At 37.0% G+C, this 23,868-nt stretch overlaps 1 protein-coding gene across 2 annotated transcripts in view; it reads right to left on the reverse strand.

The window, feature by feature from the left end:
- Nucleotides 1-23,868, reverse strand: part of LOC100020571 (sodium-coupled monocarboxylate transporter 1) — a 160,411-nt gene that overhangs the window by 57,376 nt on the left and 79,167 nt on the right. For both annotated transcript variants that reach the window (XM_007503301.3, XM_056798756.1), the window contains 4 exons: nucleotides 21,991-22,120; nucleotides 18,187-18,275; nucleotides 10,437-10,549; nucleotides 2,704-2,771 (listed from right to left, as the gene is read on the reverse strand). In XM_007503301.3, coding sequence (XP_007503363.1) covers nucleotides 2,704-2,771; nucleotides 10,437-10,549; nucleotides 18,187-18,275; nucleotides 21,991-22,120 — 400 coding nt within the window. The remainder of the gene's footprint in view (nucleotides 1-2,703; nucleotides 2,772-10,436; nucleotides 10,550-18,186; nucleotides 18,276-21,990; nucleotides 22,121-23,868) is intronic.

Genomic DNA, 23,868 nt, shown 5'->3' on the forward strand with positions numbered 1-23,868 from the left:
AAAGAAAGAAAGAAAGAAAGAAAGAAAGAGAGAGAGAGAGAGAGAAAGAAAGAGAGAGAGAAAGAGAGAGAGAGAAAGAGGAAGAGAGAAAGAGAGAAGAAGAGAAAGAGAGAAGAGAGAGAGAAAGAGAGAAAGAGAGAAAGAGAGGAAAGAGAGAAAGAGAGAACGAGGAAAGAGAGAAAGAGAGAAAGAGAGAAAGAGAAGAAAAGAGAGAAAGAGAGAGAGAAAGAGAGAAAGAAGAAAGAGAGAAAGAAAGAAGAAAGAAAGAAAAGAAAGAAAGAAGAAAGAAAGAAAGAAAGAAAGAAAGAAGAAAGAAAGAAAGAAAGAAAGAAAGAAAGAAAGAAAAGAAAGAAAGAAAGAAGAAAGAAGAAAGAAAGAAAGAAAGAAAGAAGAAGAAAGAAGTTGGAAATTGAGGGAATGACCATCAAATGGAAAGAAGAAATGAAGAAATTATGGTTTAGGATTGTGATGGACTACTACTATGCTATGAGAAATGACAAACAGGATAATTTCAGAGAAACCTGGAAAGGTTAGTTATAAACTAATACAGAGTAAAATGAATAGAACCAGGAGAATATGTAGAAAGTAACAACAATATTTTTCTATATACATCATATTTATTTGTAAAGAAATGACAACTCTAAAAAACACATTGATAACCAATGTTTTAATTGTGAATGTAGGAGCTGAAAAACTTTAACAGCTTAAGACTGCAATAATTTTGGTAAACTGAATTTTTGCAGATATTTCTGAAATAAAAATTTAGAGTTTTAATATTCTGAAATGGAATATCTGCATAACACATATATTGAACAAAAAATTTGATTTTCAAGTCAATAAATAATAATTCCATCATTTGTTAAAACATTTAAGTCCTTGCAATCTTTTATTGCTTTTTTAAATGAATAAGCAGTTCAAATTTCTTTTAGAAACCTAAATACTACAGCTTTTCAGAAAGTTCCACTGGCTTCAATTTTTTAAATACTGGAATTGATCATCAAAAAGAGCCTAGAATATAAGGAAACTTAAAAAGAAAATAGCATCCTGCATTGTTTTCTGCCCATCTCTCCCTCCTTTCTTCAAAAATATCCAATACAACCATATTATAATGATAACTAACTATGAATTACTTTACTATCAATAATGCAAGGATCTGAAACAGCTCTGAGAGACTTATAATGAAAAATGTTCTTCATTGCCATAAGGAAAACTGATATAAGTATAAATGCAGATTGAAACATATTTTTTCATTTTATTTCCTTAGTGAATTTTTATATGTGTGATATGTGTATTCTCTCATGATGAATATAGAAATATGTGCTGCATAATAGCACATGTATAAAACTATGTCATTTGTTTTTGTCTCAGAAAAGGGAGAGGAAGGAGATCAGGAATTCGACTTGCAAAATGTCAGAAAATGAATGTTAAAATTATTTCTGCTGGGAAGTTGAAAAAGTATAATAAAATTTGAGGTGGGGGAAATGAAAAACAGGATGTTCTCAGAAAAAATGTGGAAAGACTTACATGAAGTGATGCAAAATGAAATGAGAACTAAAAGAACAGTGTACATCATAACAGCAATATTGCATGATGATCAACTGTGACTGACTTAACTATTCTCAACAATACCACGATCCAAGACAATTCCATAGTACTTAATGAAAAAATAATGCTATCCACCTCCAAAGAAAGAAGTGGAGTCTGGATGCAGATCAAAGCATATTTTTTAATTTTATTTTTCTTCTTTTTGTTTTTTATCTCTGTTTACCTTCATATGACTAATATGGAAATTACATGACTAGACATGTATAGCCTAAAACAAACTGCTTGCTGACTGAGGAAGAATATTTGGAACTCAAAATTCTAAAAAACAAATACTAAAAATTGTTTTTACATGTAACTGGGGGGAAATGAAATATTTATTTGAAATGATAACATGACAGACCTATACCTGGAAGGACCACAGTTCAGACATTTCCTAGCTTTGTGACTCTAGACAAGTCATTTAAATCCAATTGCACAATCCTTATCACACTTTTGCCTTGAAATTGATACATTCTAAGACAGAAAGTAAGGGTTTGTTTTTTTTTTCTAATAAAAAAAGTATTTGAAATCTACCTATTTATTTATTTATAAAGTATTTCTGAGTTGAATGGAATAGAGCCTGTAACTTCCCTCTGTCACTGTCTAGAAATGGAATTCTAATCCCTTCTCTAAGCTATTCATCCTAATTGCATACTTGTCCCCAGTCACCAACAAATGATGGAAATATGCTATTGTACATGTGCACATTAGTTTAATGTGCTCTTTTAAAATGTATACAAGTTGGTGTCTTTGTCATGTGTTATCTTCTAGAAACAATCTGATCTAGGTTTTTCTAACTGTAAGAACAAGATCCCACACATTATTAGGTACTTGCTAAATATTTTTCTACTGCTGATACATAGGTGAAAAATGACATAAAAGGCCAGCCCCGGATTGTATTCCATGGACCCAACGCAAGGGATTGTCCCATTGATCCTCTATTTTTACTATTTCTAAATTACAAAGTATTCTTTGGAAGATTTTCTACTTGTCAGAGTGCTTTCCAGTTATGAGTGCAGCTAGATGCTAGAATTTTGAAATATAATACAGGTTAAAAATTCAGTTAATTATACCAACCTAACACTAGCTTGTTTATATATAACTACAAATGTATGTTACCTGTAACATACTTCCCATTAATGATGCCAAAGCAGCCATCCCAATGCAAATTATTCCATAGAATAAACCTAGATGAATGTTAAAATAAAAAAAAGTTAAATGACATCCCAGTGGAAGATTCTTAGCAAATTAAATATATGATATCTTTCTATGACAAATTAGATAGAAACTCTGGAGTAAAGAATGGGACACAACTATCAGTATAGCACGAGGCAATAGCCTTTTCCATAAGCCTTAAACTTAAGAATTATAAACCTAAAAGACCTATTTCTTAATCCAATCCTGGAAGAAATTTATGTTTACAAGTTCAATTTGTAAGTGTTATTGTCAAAATTAAAACCTGTCATTTTATACCACAAAGTAGAAATAATCTGCTCAGGATCATTGTTGCTCAGTATCATGGGCCACAGCATTTTATGGAGATTTGTAGGCAAAGATACTGAAGTGGTTTGCCATTTCTTTCTCCAGTAGATCCAGTGGATCCTTTTGTCAGGCAATCAAAGGTTAAGAGACTTGCCTATGGTCAAACAGCTACAAAGTGTCAGTCAGATCCTTCTGACTCCAGGCCTAGTGCTCTAACCAATGAGGCACCAGCTGCCCCCAACATAAAACCAGTGACAGACAAAATAATCCTTTAAGAAAATTAAAAACGACTAGGTTGCACTCACTCCTCTAGCAGAACCACATAAATCTGCCTTACTATCGGGTGTGGGTTGTATAGACACTGAACAGGTAATACACCTTTGAATTCTGAACTGAATCAAACTGCTGCCCACCAATTAACATCAATGTAGATATATGGGGGGGGGGGGGGGGAGGAGTTCCAAGAAGGTTACACAATTCACCAATAAAAACTGACCAAAATATAAACCATGAAATCCTTGTTAAAAATTATATCACATTGTTAGGATTTAATTAACACAATTGGGAAATGTTTATTTGAAGATCTCAAGCATTATGAGACTTTGTTCTATTGTCTGTCCAGAGAATTAAGGTAGTCAAACATGGCTTCCAGAGCCCACCTTGTTTTGACATCACTTTCCTTGGCCAATTTAAACACTTTGGTTTTCAGAAACCCAAATCTTTGCAGTAGCAAACTAATAGAAGTAAGATCTATACAAATAAAAGGTTTCTCCCACCAGATAATGTCTATGGTTCTACAAACATGTTTTGCTGTGACTTCAAAGTCTTCAATTTTAAGACTGCTTCCTTTGTCCTTATTTTTGAGACTGACATTTGCCACAAAATCATAATAGTAAGAAAAAGCATAAAAATACAAGCTCTTGACTTCTTCAGTTTTATGTACCTTATTATAGATTTCCAATACTCTTTGGGAGCACATTCATACATGTGAGCCTCTGCATTTTACCCTGAAATTTTGTTTGTTATTTCAGCATGCCCTGAGTCTCCTTTAAAATTAGGATAGGAGCAGCTGCAGAGAGGGCCAGGTCTAGAAATGGGAGGTCCTGGGTTCAAATCTAACCTCAGACATTTCCCAGCTGTGTGACCCTGGGCAAATCACTTAACCCCCACCATTGCCTAGCCCTTCCAGCTCTTCTGCCTTGGAACCAATATGCAGTATTGATTCCAAGATGGAAGGTAAGGGTTTAAAAACTCTGTGTCAGATTTTCCCACTGCGCTTAAGATTGAAAACCTTGCTGACATCACAGCAAGTTGCAAGTAGCTGTATGAATATAGTTTGTATGTACCATTGAACATCTGGAAAGAATTTATATACACAGCTGGGGAATGTCTGGATGAGTTTAAACGTGTATTCAGGTTCCAGTACTTCCAACATCAAATCTAATTCCATATGACACTGAATGATCAATTGTGCCAGACTTCTCATGGTCTTCTTGAAATTCTTCTCATTCCCACAGCAGCCTTTGTTATGTTGAAGATTCTTTGGATAGCAAAGGCCCTTCACCATTTTATATATGCAAAGACACAAGGCCCCACCTTGGGTTCTTAAAGCAACAACTGTTATGTGTCTGTTACCTGGTGAAAAGGATCAAAAGGTCTTACAGAAGGTAACAAGATTTTAAACAATGGATAGGCAATATTTGCTATCTTCGTGTTTCCATTATTATCGGTGTTTTTCTCATATGTTTGGGTATCAGAATTCTGTGTTACAACTACTGTTTCAATTCTGGTAGGCTCTCTGTTGTGAAACACTTTGGATTTCTCTACCTAGGTAGTGCTCACTTCCTCACAGTGAGGGCAGCTCACTTGTCCCCCAACTTAAGTTGCTCATGGCTCCAACCCACAACACAGAGCATAGATTTGCCACTAGTCCAGCTCCAACCTATTTGGTTGCTATATTTACTGAAAAGGGTTCAGAAGTGCTACTGCCTAATGATTGTTCAAATGAACTAGAATTATATGAGTGTGGGGATTTTCATAGGCAATGCATATGGTATAATATAATGCCTTCATAAGTGATTTCCTAAGTTACTGGGATCCCCAAACTTCACCATTTAATGATAAGACCTTTTGGCCATGAGATTCTCCGCACTTCACCAGATCACAGTCTTCTCCCACCAATACACCATTTGATCATAGGGACAGATAGGACCAGCTAGAACTTGGGTCTCCCTAGCACCCTTTTTCTTTAAAATATGAAGATTATCTCCATACTACAAAATGCAGTTGCAACTGTCAAGGACCTTAGCAGAGTCAGTTAAGTTATGTCTTTCATGGTCTCCCTTGGACCCAATATGCCCTTTCTAGATCAAAAGAGCTACATTTCCTATCTCCATGTATAAGAACCATCAGAGAGAACTAGTCTAGAAAGACCTACATGAACCGATGCAGAGTGAAATAATCAGAACCAAGAGACCATTGTGCACAGTAACAGAAATACTGTGGAATTATCAACTGTGATAGACTTAGATGCTCTCAGCAATACAATGATCCAAGCAATTCTAAGGAACTTGTGGCAAAGAATGCTATCTACCTCTAGAGAAAGAACTGTTGGAGTCAAAATGAAAATTAAAGCATACGATTTTTCACTTTAGTTTATTTGGGGTTTTATTTTGTTTTGATTTTATATGATTATTATCTTACAAAAATGAATAATGTGGAAATGTTTTGCATGATGATGCATTTTTAATCCAGATAAAATTGCTTGCCAGCTCCAGGAGAGAGGACAGAAGGAGAAGAAAGACAACATGGATCATATAACTTTGGAAAAATTATGTGAAATTTAAATATCTTTATAATAAGAGAGAGAGGGAGAGAGGGAGTGTGTAGCCTGGTACAATACACCTCAGTGTTTTCCTTTTTGCAAAGTTTTGATGGGAAAATACAATCATATAGTTTGGAAGATAATAGTTTTGGAATCTCTGAGGCCTGGCATCACTATCTTAAGAGAACATAATATCCAACTGCTGTCAGTTCTGACCACTAGAATCTATAGCATCTATAGACATCATTAATGTCAAGTCAAAGATGGATCCTTTGTCTTCTCCATATATTCTATAGTCTGGTTATATTGTTCTAAATATTGTTCATGCATAATACTCTATCTTGTCTTTATCCTTTTGCAGTGTATATCTTCCATGTCTTTAATGCTTTCACTCTTCATTTCTGAATCTTCTTAGAACCACTGACTTCTTTCATAAGTTACTTCAGACATCATTTCTTTTTCACAGGATTTCACAGTCATCATGTTCCAGAAAAAATACCAAGCACATTCTTATGTAAATCTGCAGTTGGAGTACTTCATTTATTTGATCAATAACTATTTCATCAAATGCAATTTGTCTATACTTCCCAATCTTAAGTGATTCTTATCCATGACTTCCTAGAGATCCCCAATAGAAATTCTTCCCATCTTCCTGTAGTTCTTCTACAGTTTTGTGGATGTTTGCATAGTGTTAAACATGCCTACTATTAGTGTCCCCTCAACTCTAGCTATATGAATGGCTCATCTTCTCTTTTTTTTCTTGTCCTGTCTTTGTATGGTCCAGGCCTATGATTTTATCAGTGTAAGATATTCTTCATGTGTAAATTTTGTCCAGTGATGAAGATCAGAACTTATATGTAACCTACAGTCTTTGAGAATTATCTTGTGATAAATTAATAATTCCAAAAGACTGGCTTCTGGGTAAGAAAATCAATTTATCAATTAGACTAGCAATAACCAATAAATTAATTGATCAAAGGTCTCTCTCTATGTGATCAAAGACTGAGAAGTTCCACTGTATGGATCATGAAATACAATTTTGAAAGTTCATTATTTGGCCCTCCCCTGGACATCCCAAGACATCTCTAATTGGTAAATATCCAATGAGAAGGTGGCCCATCATTGTCTCAATCCCTTTCCAGATTCCTTGATGTATGGTGGACAATTAAATGACTAGAGTCTATGATCAGGTCTTACCTGAATATGTGTGACCTCCATTTACCTCAATGGAGATTAAAGGACTAGGTTCTGCTGCTTACAGGCATATCCAGTCTAAACTAGTTCCTAATTACCAGCAAGACAGAACCCATAATCTCACTATTCTCTCTGCCCCACAGTGGAAGATATTTCAGGTTGGAAGATTTCCTAAACTTCTTAGAAACAAAGGGCTGAATAGGAAGGTCCAAGAGACAGATCTGAGCTTCAATTCCCAGAAATACATTCACTATATTTGAAATGCTCTTAGTCTGAACAACAAAAAAAGGTTAAATGACTTTCCTATGGACATATAGCAGTATGGGTCACAAATCTGACTTTGACCCTGGCCTTTACAACTCTAATGCTAGTTGATAAATGTCTTCAGACAAGTTTATAATGACATTTTCACACATGAATCACTTTTGGCAATATATGACAGACTAACATAGCTCCATTGACCTTTTGGCCATCTGCAAGTCTGATTCTTCTGAAAAAGCAATCCATTATTCAAACCACACAACAATGCAGGAATAGCTTTTATGATAAAGAACAGTTTGAGGTCACTGAAAGCAGCACACCATTTCCCAAATGAAACTCAACCTAAGCCCAGTTAACCCATCTGCAGTGTCTACCTAAGATATGTGGAGTAACTCAAAAAACTTTCCAAACAGCAGTATGTCATGAGACATAGAAATGTGTGTATATGTACAAATACATACAGACATGTATGAATATGTTATTTAGCAATATATAATACCTAAAATAGCTAGGTAGCCCAGAGGATAGGATGCCAGACCTGAAATCAGGAAGATTCTTTGTGAGTTCAAATCTGCCCTCAAATATTTACTAGCTGCATAACCCTAGAGAAGTCACAACTTAACCCTATTTGCCTTAGTTACTCACCTGTAAAATGAGCTGGAGAAGGAAATGGAAAACCACTATTTTTTCCAAGAAAAGCCCAACTGGTGTCACAAAGGGTCAGCATACAAACAAACTGAACAAACAAAATGTAAAATGTACAGAGTTCTAGGCCACTCTGTTTTAGAGAACACTGAGAATATGGTCTTCGGTGTTCTAGGCCTTAATGAAATCTGCTTATCCATAAATAGAAACACTCTTTTACTTAGATCTTAAGCAAAGCATTATCCATTGTAAATGGCTAATCTGTAAAGAGCTGGAGAAGGAAATGGCAAACCATTCCAGTATCTTTGATGAGAAAACCAGAAATGGGGTCATGAAGAGTCAGATACAACTAAAATAACTAAATAGTATCTCAAATAGCCATGTTTCTATGGATGCCAGGATGGTGATTTCATATATATAACACACAATGTAACTTGCCTCAACAATAATAACTGGATATAATATTGAATCTCTCTCTGTTCTTTTCCCTATTATGCTTTTCCTTAAGTGGCAAAACTGCTCAGGAAAGCCAATGAAAACAAACTACATTAGAATAGCAAAAATTAAATATGATTCCACTCAAAAAGAATATTTTGAATTTATTAGAGGGATTGAATAAAGCATGATAAAATGAAGTGACCAATATACTCTCAATTATGGAATGGCAAAGCAAAAATAACACTGGCCTGAGGTTCAGGAGACAGATTGGAGTGTGGGCCGTTACTCCCCAGATGGAGTTATGTCACTTCTCTGGGTCCGTTTCCCTTCTCTTGAATGAGAAAAAGTTACACTAGATGACCTGCAAGCTCCCCCCTCCAGGTCTAGTACTCTGTTGGTCATCATCATCTTTGTCATCGTCTTCACTCTCCTGTATATATTTAAGTCTTGCTAAGCTCTTAACATACTGGATCTTAATTTAATCCTTATTACAATTCTGTGAAGGAAGTCTCATTCCTAATAACATCAAGGACAGCCCTGTTAACCTCCTATGAAAAATGAAGAAACAGACTCAAATAAGTTCATTCCCCCAAACTGATAAATGTAAGAGAATGTCAGGAATTCAAAGGGAAACCCAAGGCTTCCTCTGAAGCTTTTCTTTTTACCAAAGAAGGAGTTTGGGGAAAGGTTAGAGATTGTATGCAGATGCTCAGAGGAAAGGGTGCTCCTCATGTCCCCATATTATCATTTGCATTGCCTTGCCTTTCCTGGCCCCCACGTAACTCTTTGGCTGAATAGAGAAAGGAGACAGCAGTCCAAAATTTCTCTCTTCTCTAAACTATTGAATATCTATCCCCTTCCTCTTTAATATATTTACTTTGCTCTTTAATAAAATCTTTAAATACAACAGTTTGAGGTGAGGGACCTTCCAGTATTCAGAATACAACTACAACAGCACACACACATGAATTAACTTATTTACCTTCTAAAAATTTGCTGTCAGGCCAAAAGCTAAAATTCCTAATTTTCTATTCCTTATTCTGTTCACCTATTTTGATGGGGCTCATTTTAAACTTTCTATAAAGAGTGGAATGAATAAATGTGATACACTGACAAGATGTCCCATAGCAATGTCACATGTGCTTTGGGAATACCTCCTGCTGGAAACACCCTCAAGATCAGAGACTACCTGCCCCCCTCAGCCACAGCAGACAGTTTGTTTTTTCAACTCTCTATAGCCGGCCCCCATCATCCTTCACACCAGCCACCTCTGCCTCTCCACAGGTCACCATCTGCCCTCCTCTCATTCGGACAAGCTGTGAAGCCAATCCCTCTGGAAAGGCTGCTGTCCGTGGAGGGCTCTCGGGCCCCTACCAGTGACTCCTGGACCCCAACTCTCTTCCCTCGCCACACTCCCTTCGACGTGCTGTCCCTTCATTGGACGCCAAGCTACCTGAGAGCAGGGGTTATTGCACTGTCTCTAATGTATCTGGCCTGCTCATGCTTGGTGCAGAGTGGCTGCTGAGTCATGCCTTTTTTCAGTCAGTCAGGCCTCACTATGCCCTTATTGAATCCCGGACAGTCCTTTCTAGAATAATCTCAAGAGAGTACGGGCCCAACAGAGCAAGTAGCGTTATAGGGGATATGAAGGGTCCTGGGTTCCTAAGAGGCCTGCGTATTATGTGATCAGACTTATCAGAGGCATGTTATATTTTTACATCTTCAATTTAAATACCAAAGCATCCTAGAACTGGCTTTTAACTAATGAAATAAAGGGGCAAAAAGAATCCCGGGCTCTTATACTGTAACTTGAAACATCCATTAAACTTGGAAGAATCAGGGTGACTGCTGACTAAGTGCTCTAACTTTGGTCTAAAAAAGGGAACTATTTTCCTGAAAATTTAGTGCTGAAATAGAGCTACCTCTCTAGGGATAGAAAATGGCCATTATCTTAAACCCACTCTCAAATGAAATAATGTGAGAAATATAGTGTTTGGTACACACTTACATGTCCCTTTAGAAAACAAAAAAAGAGTCCTTTCTGAAGGTGAATCTAAATGAGGTTTGATGACATCTTCCAGAGTTACACACGCTAAAGCTGTGATGCTAGAGGATACAGTGCTGCAGGTACAAAAAATTTTTTACATATGGTTAAGACATCTTAACTGAAATCACAACTAGAAAGGAGAAAATAACAACAAATCATTACCCTCAATATATTCATCAAATAGCTCATAAACTACCTTTGATGTCCTATCTTATAGGAAATAGAGGCAGGACCTGGGATTTCAATGGTACAAATGAGTTAATGCCTTCTATCAATACAGGTCATCAACACCTTTTCTACCACAGTCTTAGAGAGTTGCCTAGAGGATAAAGAGACTAAGTAAGTGATTTACCCAGGGTCACAGAGGTAGTATGTATAAATACATATATGTATGCACATATATTTATATGTATGTATGCATGTATGTATGTATATGGACACATATAATGTGGAGATGTAATGAAGTCTTCCTTTCTTCAAGGTCAGCTCTTTATCTACTATACCGGAGCTAAAGGCCAAAATGACACACAAATACGTTCTTAAAATTATAGCTTTTTAAAAGCTTTTGCTCTCATCTTCTTAAAAATTATAATGATTTAAAAACTACTTATATATCATTTTTTTCTTTTGTTGACTTGATGGCAAATGTTTTAGTTCCGACAACTTTTAGAAAATGAATAGGTCATCCATCAGTTCTGAGTAATGGAGAAAGAGCTAGCAGAATCCTGTTTGTTATTTAAATTTGCATTTGTATTTTTAAATTAATTAGAAAAAAAGTTCAAGGGGGAAAAGCCCTTCTTTATGTCTTTTACCCACCACTGCGTTATCCCACCTCTGGGTATAAATGCCTTATTTGAGAAAGAAAGAAAAAAAAGAACAATGATGGAGAAGTCAGGAGGTCTAAGTTCTGCTCCTAGCTTAGGCTTAAATCCCACAACCCTGTGTCCCATTTTTCTCCATGACATAGTAACATTCATTCTGTGTGCCTCATGAGGTTATCCTAAGAACCAAGAGAACTTGAGTTAGGAAGAAGCACTGCCACCACAAATAGAAGGACTACTGCAGTAATTGAGAAGGAGCCTAGGTGGTGTGAGGAGGAACAGGGGCAGCAGGCCAGGAGCCCCAAGGAGAAAGAAATACTACATGGAAAATAACACATCACAGTCCCCTACTCTGTCTAAAACCAGAAAAAAGCAGACAGTGACTAAGTAACTCTCAAATGCCAGTCTGGGTAGTATTGTCTAAAACAGCCAGGCCATGAGAGGGAATTACTTTCCCTGAATCCTTTATGGAACTGCTCCCACTTGTCCCATTTCTTCTGTGAGCACCAAAAACTGAGACCTGCCTGTGAATTCAAAGCCTGTTTCTGCCTATGATTTCCCAATGAAATCAGACCTCCGAACATCCTGACTTGGGCAGCAGCTCTATACTACCCCTGTCCAGCTTCTGTATCTTGACATCCAAACCCTGAGTCTCTTTGCTCTGTAGATTCACTTGGTCCACACACAACCTCTTGCTCCCCAAACTTCACTGTCATTTGAACTGGAATCCATTCCCTATAGACTATCCACCAAAGCCATCAATTGGTCCTCTTTCCAATTCTGAGCCCTACTGAAATGCTGTAGCCTCCTGCAACCTATAACCCGATAATGACCAGTGTCCAGTCTCAGTTACTCCCAAAGAATCCTCTCTAATACGCTCTACTAATGACTCCATCTGCTGGAATACTGGGATACTGCCTAAAGATGCTCTTAAATGCAGATGGCATTGTTTTTTTTTTTCCATGTTATTTTTCCATGGTGGTCATTGCTGTAAGAGTACACTTATACAGAACCAAAACCCCCAAATAAAACCAAATAGACACTGATGTGAAGGACAACTCCAACAGTTCTTTCTCCGAAGGTGGATAGCTCTCCATCATAAGTCTTTCAGAATTGTCCCAGATCACTGAATTGCAGAGAGTAGCCAAGTTTTCACAGATACTCATTTGCGGTTATTGCGTATAATATCCTTCCAGTTATGCTTATTTGGGTTTTTATCAGTTCATGCAGATCTTTCCAGCTTTTGCAGATAGCATTTTTGTAATAAGGAAATTTTAACTGTCTTCTTTAGAATATTTGCACTTGGCCTGTACACCTACCCTTTACCATCTGTACATGACAGTATGAAATCAAATAAGCAGCATTTATTAAGGGATGCTCCTGTGCCAGGAACTAAGCTAAGTGCTGAGATAGAAAACAAAACAGTTCAGGAGTTCTGAGGGAAAGATGATTTTTGTACACGGTTGAGTTTGAGATGCCTATGGGGCATTCCATTTGAAATGTTCAAATGGTTTTTGATGATATGGGAATAGAGCTCAGGAGAAAGAGTAAGGCTAGCAAAAGAGATTGGTGTTCATGCTGGTGGTGATATTTATGTAGCATTTAAATGCTTGCAAGGTGCTTTACAAATATCTCACTTGATCCTCATAACATCCCTAGAAGGGAGGTGCTATCCTCATTCCCATTTTACAGATGAGGAAATTGGCAGAAGTCAAATGACTTGCCAGGGGTCCCACAGCTAATAATTATCTGAGGCCAGATTTGAATATAACATCTTCCTTACTCAAGATCCAGTGCTCTCTGTTCATCATTCACATGCCTAGAAATGATTAAACCAATGACACTTAGCAACCTAGGAGAACAGAGAGAGAAAAGAGAAGAGGACCTAAGACATACCTTAAGCTACACCCATGGTTAATGAGCATGAGAAGAAAGGAAATTCCAACAAATGTCTATAAAATAAAGCACAAAATTTTTAAACTTTATTAATGTTAAATTAATGATTCACAAGAGGAGTGGGCTGGGTAGAGCACCAGACTTAGGAATAGGAAGACCCTGGTTCAAATTTAGCCTCAAACATTCACTGTGCAACTCTTTTTTTTTTAAACCCTTACCTTCCATCTTGGAGTCAATATTGTGTATTGGCTCCAAGGCAGAAGAGTGGTCAGGGCTAGTCAATGTGGGTCAAGTGACTTGCCCAGGGTCACACAGCTGGGAAGTGTCTGAGATCAGATTTGAACCTAGGACCTCCCAGTCTCTAGGCCTGGCTCTCAATCCACTGAGCTACCCAGCTGCCCCCCACTGTGTAACTCTTAACTTCTCTCAGTCTCAGTTTCTTCATATGAAAAATACTGGTAATAACCCTACTGACCTTACAGAGCTATGATGAGGATCAAATGAGATGATAAATGTTCTCTGCAAACCTTATTTAACATTTAAATTATATATTATATGTTATCTTTTTCTCTTTTGCTGTTTCCCTCTTTCTCTCATTCTTTCCTTTTTTTCTTCTCTCCTCTTCAAATTAGATTCCCTCATCCTGTCCAAGCTAGAGGAGCAACAACCTTATAAACAGTTACTATAACACTGTTTATTAGCACAAAAAGGCTCCAATAGTTCCATTCCTGTCCTGGATCAATTTGCCACTCAAATAGGAAGCCAGCCCCCTTTTCATCCTACTGTATATCCTATTTGGGGGAAAAATGAAAGAAAACATGAATTAAGATTTTTCAAATGTGATGTTCAGGCTTTCTTTCTTTGATAATGAAGTTCAGGTTGGACTGATGATACAAATTTTTCTTCTTAATCTCTTTTCTATTTGTTTTTACTAAGAAATATTCTACATGCTATTCTATTTTTCAACCTTTCATCTTTGTCTTGACATTTCTTCTTGTCCCAGAGTTGTTGATTCTATTTTGGATGTTCTAATTTTCAGTGAGTTTAGCACTTGGGCAAGCTTTCATTTTTCTTGAGATAAGCTGTTAATTCCCTTTCCATTTTTTCTATAACATTCATTATTGCTTCATCTAGCATTAATTTTATTGATAAAAACATTTTAATAACTTTTTTAAAAGTCTTTTTAAAAATCTCTTCCAAGCAAAACAAGAAAATTTATACCTATGCTATGTTTTTCATTAAGGCTTTAATTATTGATGTTTTGGAGTCATTCTCTTATTTTACATCATGTGCATTCCTATAACCATAGCAGGATTTTGTTGTTTTAAGGGTTTTTTATAGGCATCTTCTTTTGTTGTTTGCCCATCCTTTCAGCCTACATCCTGACTTTGAGCTCTGTGCACTTCTGGAGGGAAGATCTGGGATATCCTGTTGCTGCTTTCTTGGGATATTGGTTGTTGTGTTTTTCTAGAATTTCCAAGCCAGGCTGGGGATAATGCTTTAGTGTTCCTAATCCAGGGAAAAGTCTGATTGCTGCCTCTGATCCAGGTCTGAGCTCGGCCAATTCTTGACTTAGGTTTGGATCTGAATAATGTTAAAATGCTGCTGTGATCAGTCCTATCAGCCAGATAGAGAGCTCTACTGTATTTGCCAGCTTTCTAATACAGGCTAGACTGAATGAATCAACTAATCACCTTTCAAAAGAAACCCCTAAAGAAAAAGTCCCAAGAACATCAAGATTCCAAGTGCCAAAATACCAAAATCTAGAACTTCCATGTCAAAGAAAAAGCTGTAAGTGAAGAGATGAAGTACCAAAGAACTAGTCAGGATCACATAAGACCTAACAGTTTCCACTATAAATGAGGAGATTTTAGAAGACAATATAGTAAAAAACAAATAGGATTACAGTTATCAAGTGTTAGAATGTCAGTAACTTAACCTTATACTGTTAGAATGTTGGTTCCACTAGTATTTTACAAATGTACACAAAGTTAACTCACCCTACCTGGTTCAATATAATTATATAGGAGGCAAATGGTCTACTAATGGAAGGATTCTTTTCATTTAAATTTTTAATAGTCACTCATTTCCTCTCCTACCACATTCTCAAATTTATAAATGAAAAAAGAAAAACAAAATCCTTTTAACTAATATGCATAGTCAAGAAAAACAATTTCCCAAATGGGAAAAATGTATCTCTGATTCTCTTTCTTGAATCTGTCACCTTTCTGTCAGGAGAGGAACATATATAAAGATTTTCCAGAATTCTTGATGAAAGATTAGATTAAATAGAAACTAGGAGACTTTATGTTTACAAAAGTAAAGAGAAATCTATTGGGCAATTAGAAGGGGCTAATTGATGAAGTCCTATGGAGGAGAAAAACAAGGGTCTCTTCAGAATTTTAAATGTACCAAAGGCAAAGAGGGAATCAAATTAAGGGAAAGAGAGGATCTGAGATTTTACTGGTTCTACACTGTTTTATGAGGGAAAATAAAAGGGAGGAGAAAGGGAATAATGTAGAAGAAAAAAGGGAATGGAACAGTTCCTCAAAATTGGAATACCCTAATTGAGTACACAAATGTGGAGACAGGGTTAATTAAGGGTGGTAAGCATCAAATGAACCTCATTCTAACTGGCTCTAGAAAAAGGTAGATTGAAAACATGCTTTTACAAGTGACATAGAACAGGAAATTATTTCACCAGCAGATTTTGAGAGAAAGATGAGTTCAATTTTAGGCATGTTGATCTTATGAGGCCAATGGAACATTTATCTTGAAATGTAACTTAGACAGCTAGAAATTTGATTATGGTGTTTAGAAACAAAAAAGAACAAGGCTATGAATGAAAATACATGAACTGTGTACAAGGAAAGAAAAGGAGAAGACCTAGCACTTGATGAGATCACCAAGAAAAAAGAAGATATGTTCAAGACAGACAAGGACAAAGCCCTAGGGCCCTAGGCAATGTCTAGCACCAGTCATAACAATTTATTTTGCATTGATGATATGCCAGGAACTGGGGATACAGAGGGGAAAAAATATAAACCAAGGAGCTTACATTAGGAAAGCAGGGGAAAAAAGGAGATACAAATAATGTCAACAAATAGTTTTAGTAAAAAGATAGTAGTGTCTTAGAAATGGAGTGAAAATACAAAAGTCTTCACTCTAATAGCTTAAAGATACTTTAAATTTTATTTCCTAAGGTGATCAGAGAAAAAGGAAAAGAACCTATATGATCTAAAATAATGATAGCAGTTCTCTTTGTAGTGGCAAAGAACTGGAAACTGAGGGGATATTCATCAATTGGGGAATGTCTAAACAAGTTGTGGCAAATGATTTTGATGGAATACTTACTAAAGAAAGATGCTTACATGGAAGTAGGAGAATAGTTTCTTTTCTAGTACGCAGTTGCAATAACCCTGAAGAGGTGTGTGATACCTTGGAATTGACCCTGGATCTAGACCTGAAATGACTACCCAGATTTGTAGAAAGGAGAAACAGGGATAAAGTGGTTAATAGTGTTAAATGCTACTGAGAAGAAGTCTAAGATGATAAGGACTTGAGAAATATTTGTTGATTTAGCAATAAGTCATGAGCATTTTTAGAAGAAAAATTTCTGTACAATAATAGGGCTTGAGGAATAGGAGAGGAAGCAGAGTACACTAGAAAAGACTAAAGGTCTCAGGCAGGCAGGGAGTATAGTGAATAGAGCACCAGGCTTGGAGTTGGGAAGACTTGGGTTCAAATCTGTTACTAGACACTTCCTAGCTGTGTGACCCTGGGCAAGTCTTAACCCTGATTGCCTAACCCTTGTCACTCTTCTGTCTTATAATTAATACAAAGACATAAGGGAAGAGTTAAAGAAAAAAGAATAAAGGCCTGAATCAAGAAGATGTGAGTTCAGACTATCATTACGTAGTTTTCTCATCTATAAAATAAGAAAATGATACTCGTACTACCTGTAAAATACAGACTTGTGAGCAAAGTGCTCGGCAAGCTGTCACTGTGAGGACCAAAGGAGATCATGTCTGCACCATGCCTGGCACAGAGCAGGGGCCATATAAAGGCCAGCTGCTGTGCTTAGCAGCATCATGAAGGGCTCTGAGTGACAGGGTGCGGAAGGAATGGAGACAGTGAATGCAGACACTGCTCATTCAATAAGTTTGGAATGATGGAAGAATGTATGAGGGGGATTCGGGTTAGAGAGATTTCAGGGGCAAGTGGGAGTGTTCATTGGCTTGTTTCTTTATTAGCTCAGGGGACACTGGGAAGAAAAGGCTAGAAAAGACAAAACTGACTCCTGGTGAAGAGGAGAGCCTCAAAGGCGGAATCCAAGAGGGGAGGCAGCCAGCGTTCTCCCTTTGCTTCCTTTCCCTCACACATGGTGGCTCTCCATTCCCTTCTCCTTTCTCCCTCTTGGTGATCTTGTCCATTCCTTTACCTTTAACTGTCCCCTCTCTGAGGACTCCCATATTTCCATTCAATCTCCAAGCCCAGTCTGTCAATGCCAGAAGCACTGGGCTAAACTGAAGGACAGAAGTAAAGATCATCTGACCTGACCCCACTCCTATAGAAGAGGAAATTGTGGCCCAGAGAATTTAATTAAAGGCACCAGTTGTAATGGGGAAGGTGCAGAAACCTGCCTTAAGTCTTGCCTTTGACCACGAATAAGACACTTAAACTTGTTTGTGGCTGTTTTGTGCATCTGTAAAATGGGCATACTTAAAATCCCTACCTCATGAGCTTGTAAGAAAAGTAATTTGCAAATGTTAGTGTGAAATAAATGGGAGTTACTAGTACCTCTTATGGATACATAGTAAGGAGGAAAGTCAGTATTCCTAAGATCTCTTCAGATTCTAAAATGTTATGAAACTATAAAGTTATCATGAACAGAATAAATTAGAAGTATGACTATACAATTTGATCACTGCCTGCATCTGACATTAGTGAAATTTGAAGGTTCTCCTAATACACTGCAAAAAATTAATTCATACCTCAATGTTCCACTATAAGCAGCTGCCACAAAAAGGCCTGAAAGTCCTGGAAATCTTTGTAGAATGTCTATTGCTAGATAGGGCATGAGCTGGGGGAAAAATGGCAAAAGTTAATTGCTTTTTAATATTATATAGTCAGAGCTTCAAATATTAATGCTTTTTGTAAAAGGTTTCATACTAAGTGACAGTTTCCTTTCTCTAATTCCTTTTTAAATTATTGCCTTCAGCAAAATCGACAATTTGTCATCTACAAACAGTCCCCACCTGTTCTTACTTCAATGTTCACCATTCCATTCAACAGTTTAAGACCTCCATTTCAGTTCTGGGACACCCGTACTCATTTGAAGGAGGCTCATCCACCCAGGAACATCCATAAAAGGGCAGAAGATGAGAATACAGCCATTTTCAAAACACAGGTCTATGGTAACAGAACAATTTAAAATGCTTGTTTGATGCTGGGAACTTTACTTCAATACTTGGAGATTCTGTTATTTCTCAGGGTGGGTGTCCCTTACAATTCTTTTATGTCTGAGCAAACAGTCTTAGACATTCACAGAGCTTATTCTCTATTAGCAGAGCTTTGAGAACTCAGGGCACCTGCAAGACCCCTGAAGGAATCAAAGTTTGAGTTTAGTGTAGGGCAAGAATATTTATTCCCACAAAAAAGTAAGTTTTCAATTGAAACTAACAACTTCAAATCATTCCCTAAAACCCCTAAGAAATTTTAAGAAGGCAAAAAAAATTCTTTAGTAAAATTTTCTTGTTTCACATGGCAATGGGTTCGAATCAAGAACACATGTGATACCCAGTGGAATCACGCATCAGCTATGGGGGGTGAGAGGGGGAGGAAAAGAAAATGATCTTTGTCTTTAATGAATAATGCTTGGAAATGATAAAATAAAATATTATTTTAAAATTTTTCTTGTTCCTTACCTCTAAAAAAATATAATGCATTAGTTGTTTATTAAGAGAGAGAGAGGTGCCTCAGTGGATAGAAAGCCAGGCCTAGAGATAGGAGGTACTAAGTTCAAATGTGGCCTCTGGTGCTTGCTAGCTGTGTGACTTAACCCCAACTGCCCAAAACAGAAGGGAGGGATTTTTTTAAGGTTTATTAAGCAACTGTTTTGTGCAAAGTATGGTAATAGCTATTATGGATAAAAATGGATATTGTTTAACTTCCACTAGGCTCTCACCATTCTTCCCTAAGTGATCACCTATCTCACAGCCTACAGAAAAGATTTCAAACTTTCCTTTCTCACTGTACTCCTTTCGCTCAGCTCCAAGTATCACTTCTTCACTAAGAAAGGTTTCTAGCCATACCTTCTTTGCCTCTTTATCTCAAAACTCCCTGGCATCACCCCACCCCAAGCCACCCTCCTCTCTCCTGGGCTCTCATAAAGAGGTGATTCCTCCATAGTGAGGTCTCACGTGCTCTTCGACTTTTGATATTTGGCTTCTGACCTACCTTATCACTCAGGTAAAACAGTATTCTCTAGAACAAGTGACCATCTCTTCATTGTCAGATCAGATGACCTTCCTCCTTCCCCCAAGCTTCTTGGACTCCTTGCTGAATGCCTTGAACCTCCCTCTTCTCAGCGTTTTCACATCAGGGCTCCCTTCTACTTCTGACTCCTACAACCCTTGACTTTCCCTTCTCAGATTCTTCTGCTGATTCACCAAACTGAATCTCTATGCATCCTAACTAGGAGGAAGGAGGAGGTGTCCCCAAGGTTCTCTACTCTGTTTTCGCACTTGCCAGCTGCAGGGCTTTGCCATCTCTGCACAGAGGATGCACACATCTATTTCTAGCCCTGGCCTCTCCTCTAAACCTCAAAGTTCTAAATTCAACATATCTAAAACAAAACTCTTTCTTTCCTCATGTTAAGATTACATTTTTCTGGAGACTGTATATACATTTATAATTATTTATTAAATAGCAAAAAGTGAGTTGGAGAAAAAAAGCCACATAGCCACACAGCCAGTTACATACCTTCTTCCCTAGCTGAGCTGGCTGCTCACTTTCCAACTCCATTTACTCTCTCTGCTTGGCCAGAGAGACCCAGAGAGCTTCTTTGATCTGTAATTTATACCTTCCTCCTACCACCACGACATCAATTTTTTGTGATTTTCCTGATTTGACCTCAGTCAGGGTCAGAGGTTGGACTTCCAGAAACTGAGAGTCACATGGGACAAGAGTCAAGTATCTTCCCAGAGTACCCATCATAAGAAATAAGCCTTAATATTAATTAGCTGAACCATAACCCAATTCCACTAGAGAATGGGTTTTAAAATTCAATATTAAACTTTCTTTTTAATACCCCAAGACTCATCTTAGGGTATACCAAGAAAAAAAAGGAGTACAAACTGGTATTAAATTCTCACATTCCCAAACCCACCCTCTTCTAATTTCTGTCAAAGATACCACATCCTTCCAGTCTGCTGGGATGAGCTGTAATTTTTGCAATATTCCTGATTTCTCAGCTCTCCCTCCTTCCTCCTCTACTTGGCTTAGAAGCCCTCCTCTGCAAGTGCATAGCTCCCATCCTACTTCAGGGCCACATTACCTCCTGCCCAGATTCCTGCATGGCTTCCTCATTGCTCTCTATTGCTCTCTCTGCCTCAAGCCTCTCCCCATTCCAGTCTCTCCCACATATGGCTGCTCCCCTTCTCAACCAACTCCAGGGGTTCCCTATTGCCTTTATAACCAAATAAGAACTCCCCTGGATGACTTTTAAAGTCCTACACTGCCTATCCCCAACCCATGTTGCCAACCTCATTCTCCTACTCTGCTGTGCAGCCAAACTCATCTTCCTCATACAAGACACCCTATCTGCAGTCTCTCCTGCCTTTTTCCTGCCTCCTCGCCTCTGATTCAGAGTGCCCTTCTCTTCCTTGAAGATGCAATTCGAGCAGCATCTTCAGCATTAAGCCTTTGGAAATGCCCCATCTGACTGTCCCTCCTTCCCAAACTACCTCATATTTAACTCTTCTGGTATGATTTGTTGCTGTTGTGGCAGCTAGGGGGCACAGTGGATAGAGCACCAAGACTGGCATTAGAGGAAAAGAGTTCAAATCCTGCCTCAGACACTTAATGTGGGACACTGGGCAAGTCACTTAACAGTGTTTGCCTCAGTTTCCTCATCTGTAAAATGATCTGGAAAAAGAAATGGTAAATCAGTCCATTATATTTGTTGAGAAAGCCCCAAATGGCATCATGAAAAGTCAGATACAACTGAACACAAACAAAATATATTTGTTAATTATTCACTTTATATTTAATGCTGTATATATTTATATATGTACTTGTCCTTATGTACTTGTCCCTATCGGAACATAAGCCCATAGCAATTGGAAATTGTTATTCTTTGTATTTTTATTACCCACACTAGCACAGTGCACATGCTTAATCAAAATTTTTTGAATGATTGAGTTCTAAACTTACTTAGTGTCTAAAAATTTAGATTAACTTTATTTTTAAGATTTCCTAAATATATTCCTTCATTGAATCCAGAGACTGAGGATGTTAAAAATGATCATATTTTACACTGCTTATCTCCTGTGATATAACTGGAATAAAATTAAGATAAAAGTTGTGTACCAGAAATAATAGCAATAAGAATATATTCAGCTCATATAAATTAAATGCCATTTTCTTTTCTCCTAAAACCAACATTAATATACAGCTGAAATTTTCAATTTGAGAAATTTTTTCTACTTTTTTACAAATGATACTTGTTTCCCAATACTTATTTTATTTTTCTTTACTAAATGATATGACAATAGAATTATGTTTAAATACTAAACCTGATCTGGTGACCAAACTTTTTTTGATGTCCAAGGATCACAGTTATGATACACAGAGTACAATGACAATCCACAGAACACTGCAGCTATGTTAATAAAGAAGAGTCCCACAAGATTTAAATAAAGAGACCTAAAGATACAAGGAAAAAGTAAAAATGATTTATACTCAAGTGAAAAAAAATGAATCACCTTAAAAAACAGAATTATATCATCAACATTATAATATATCTTGAATGGATGTGAAATGGAATTCCTTGTTCTTAATAATTTACTTTTTCTCCCATTCACTGCTTAACCCATTGAGGTATTTGATGCACATTTTGTTTGTCTATTCAAAGAGCAGCTTTTAGTTTTGTTAATGAATTGTGTAGTCTTTTTTCCCTGTTTATATATTTTTCCTCTAATTTTCAAGATTTCCTACTCTGATGTTATTGCTTTAAGAAACCATATTAATTATTTCTAAGGCCAATAAAACTGAGTTTGTATGATCAAAGATTAACTAAAGAATATAAACATATATGCTTTGGATGGTGGTGTTTTCATTAGATTCTATTATATAACGGCTAACTTCTCTCCAATATCGTGTGCTTTCAAGGTTTCCCTTTGGTTTGGGACACAATTACATCCTATAATAGTGATACCAAAAGGGATTCCAGCTTAGGGAATGGTATCTGTAACAAGAGTTCTCCAAGAGCTGGCTGTGTCAAAGTTCTAAGCAGTTGAAAGGATGTTTCCAACAGTCTGTCTGAAACGGAAGATCAAGGCTAAAGGGTGTAGAACTGAACTCTCCTGGACTCTTCTGGACATCTTGCAAGCAGCCAGTTTTGAATACCATCAAACAAAGGTAAGAGGAAGTTCCCCATACACTCTGGTGGACAGAGTGGAAATTTGGAAGAGTCTTTCTTTCTCTCCTGGGACATCTGAGGACATAGCTGGGTTCCTGTACCTCTCTCTCCGTGTGTGAGAAATCTGGTTCCCTGTTGGACTTACCCTTAGGAAACTTAGGTATTTAGTTTAGTGTAGTTAGATAGTGGGTTTAATAACTGGGATAACAGCCAGATACAACCTTTTCCCTTTTCCTTTTTCCTTCATTCCTTCTTTGTTAATAAATTCATTTTATTTAATTGTGCTTCCTCCCTTTGTATATAACCTTCCTTTCCCCCTTCCAAAATTTACTTATTACATATCACAACCGAAATGAATAAATCCCTCAGATGAATCACCTAAAACTAAGTTATAAAAATTAAATCCAACAAAAGCTGAGTCAAGGATTTTGTAGTTTCAACATGCACAAAATGTGTATAGTAAGTTCCACAGCATCCACACAGGCTTATGTAGGGTGTGTAATTTCAGTCCAGCAGGGGTCAAGAACAACAATTTTAAATGATTTTATATTCTAATAAACACATCAACCTTTCACTGAAAATTTCCCCAGAACTTCCACTTAAGGAAGATTCCAAGGCCAATTATCTCTTCATTTTCTCTCCTCAAACTTGGCTTTTATTACTTCCTAGAAGAGAGGTAGTAAGCTTCTCTTTCTCTACTGTCTGCCCCTATTCAGCTGTAAGCTTTTTGAAGGCAGAGGTTGTATTTCTTTTTTTCTAGCACTTATCATAGTGGCCCTGAGACATAAAAGAAGTTAATAAGTGATTACTGACTGACAAAATAACATACTTGGCAAATGCTCATTTAATTAGCTAATATGTCATTAAAAGAAGAAATATATACAAGTGAATCAATTGTAAATGTTGTAATTTTTAAAATTTTTGTCAAGGTCATTAGTCTTTATTGGATGACTATCAGAAAGTAAAAGTAATAGTTATGCCTGATTCAATGAATATAGCTTTTCCAAAAAACCTCAGAAATTTTCAAAGAACA

This window comes from Monodelphis domestica, chromosome 5, assembly GCF_027887165.1.
Source record: "Monodelphis domestica isolate mMonDom1 chromosome 5, mMonDom1.pri, whole genome shotgun sequence".
NCBI lineage: Eukaryota > Metazoa > Chordata > Mammalia > Didelphimorphia > Didelphidae > Monodelphis > Monodelphis domestica.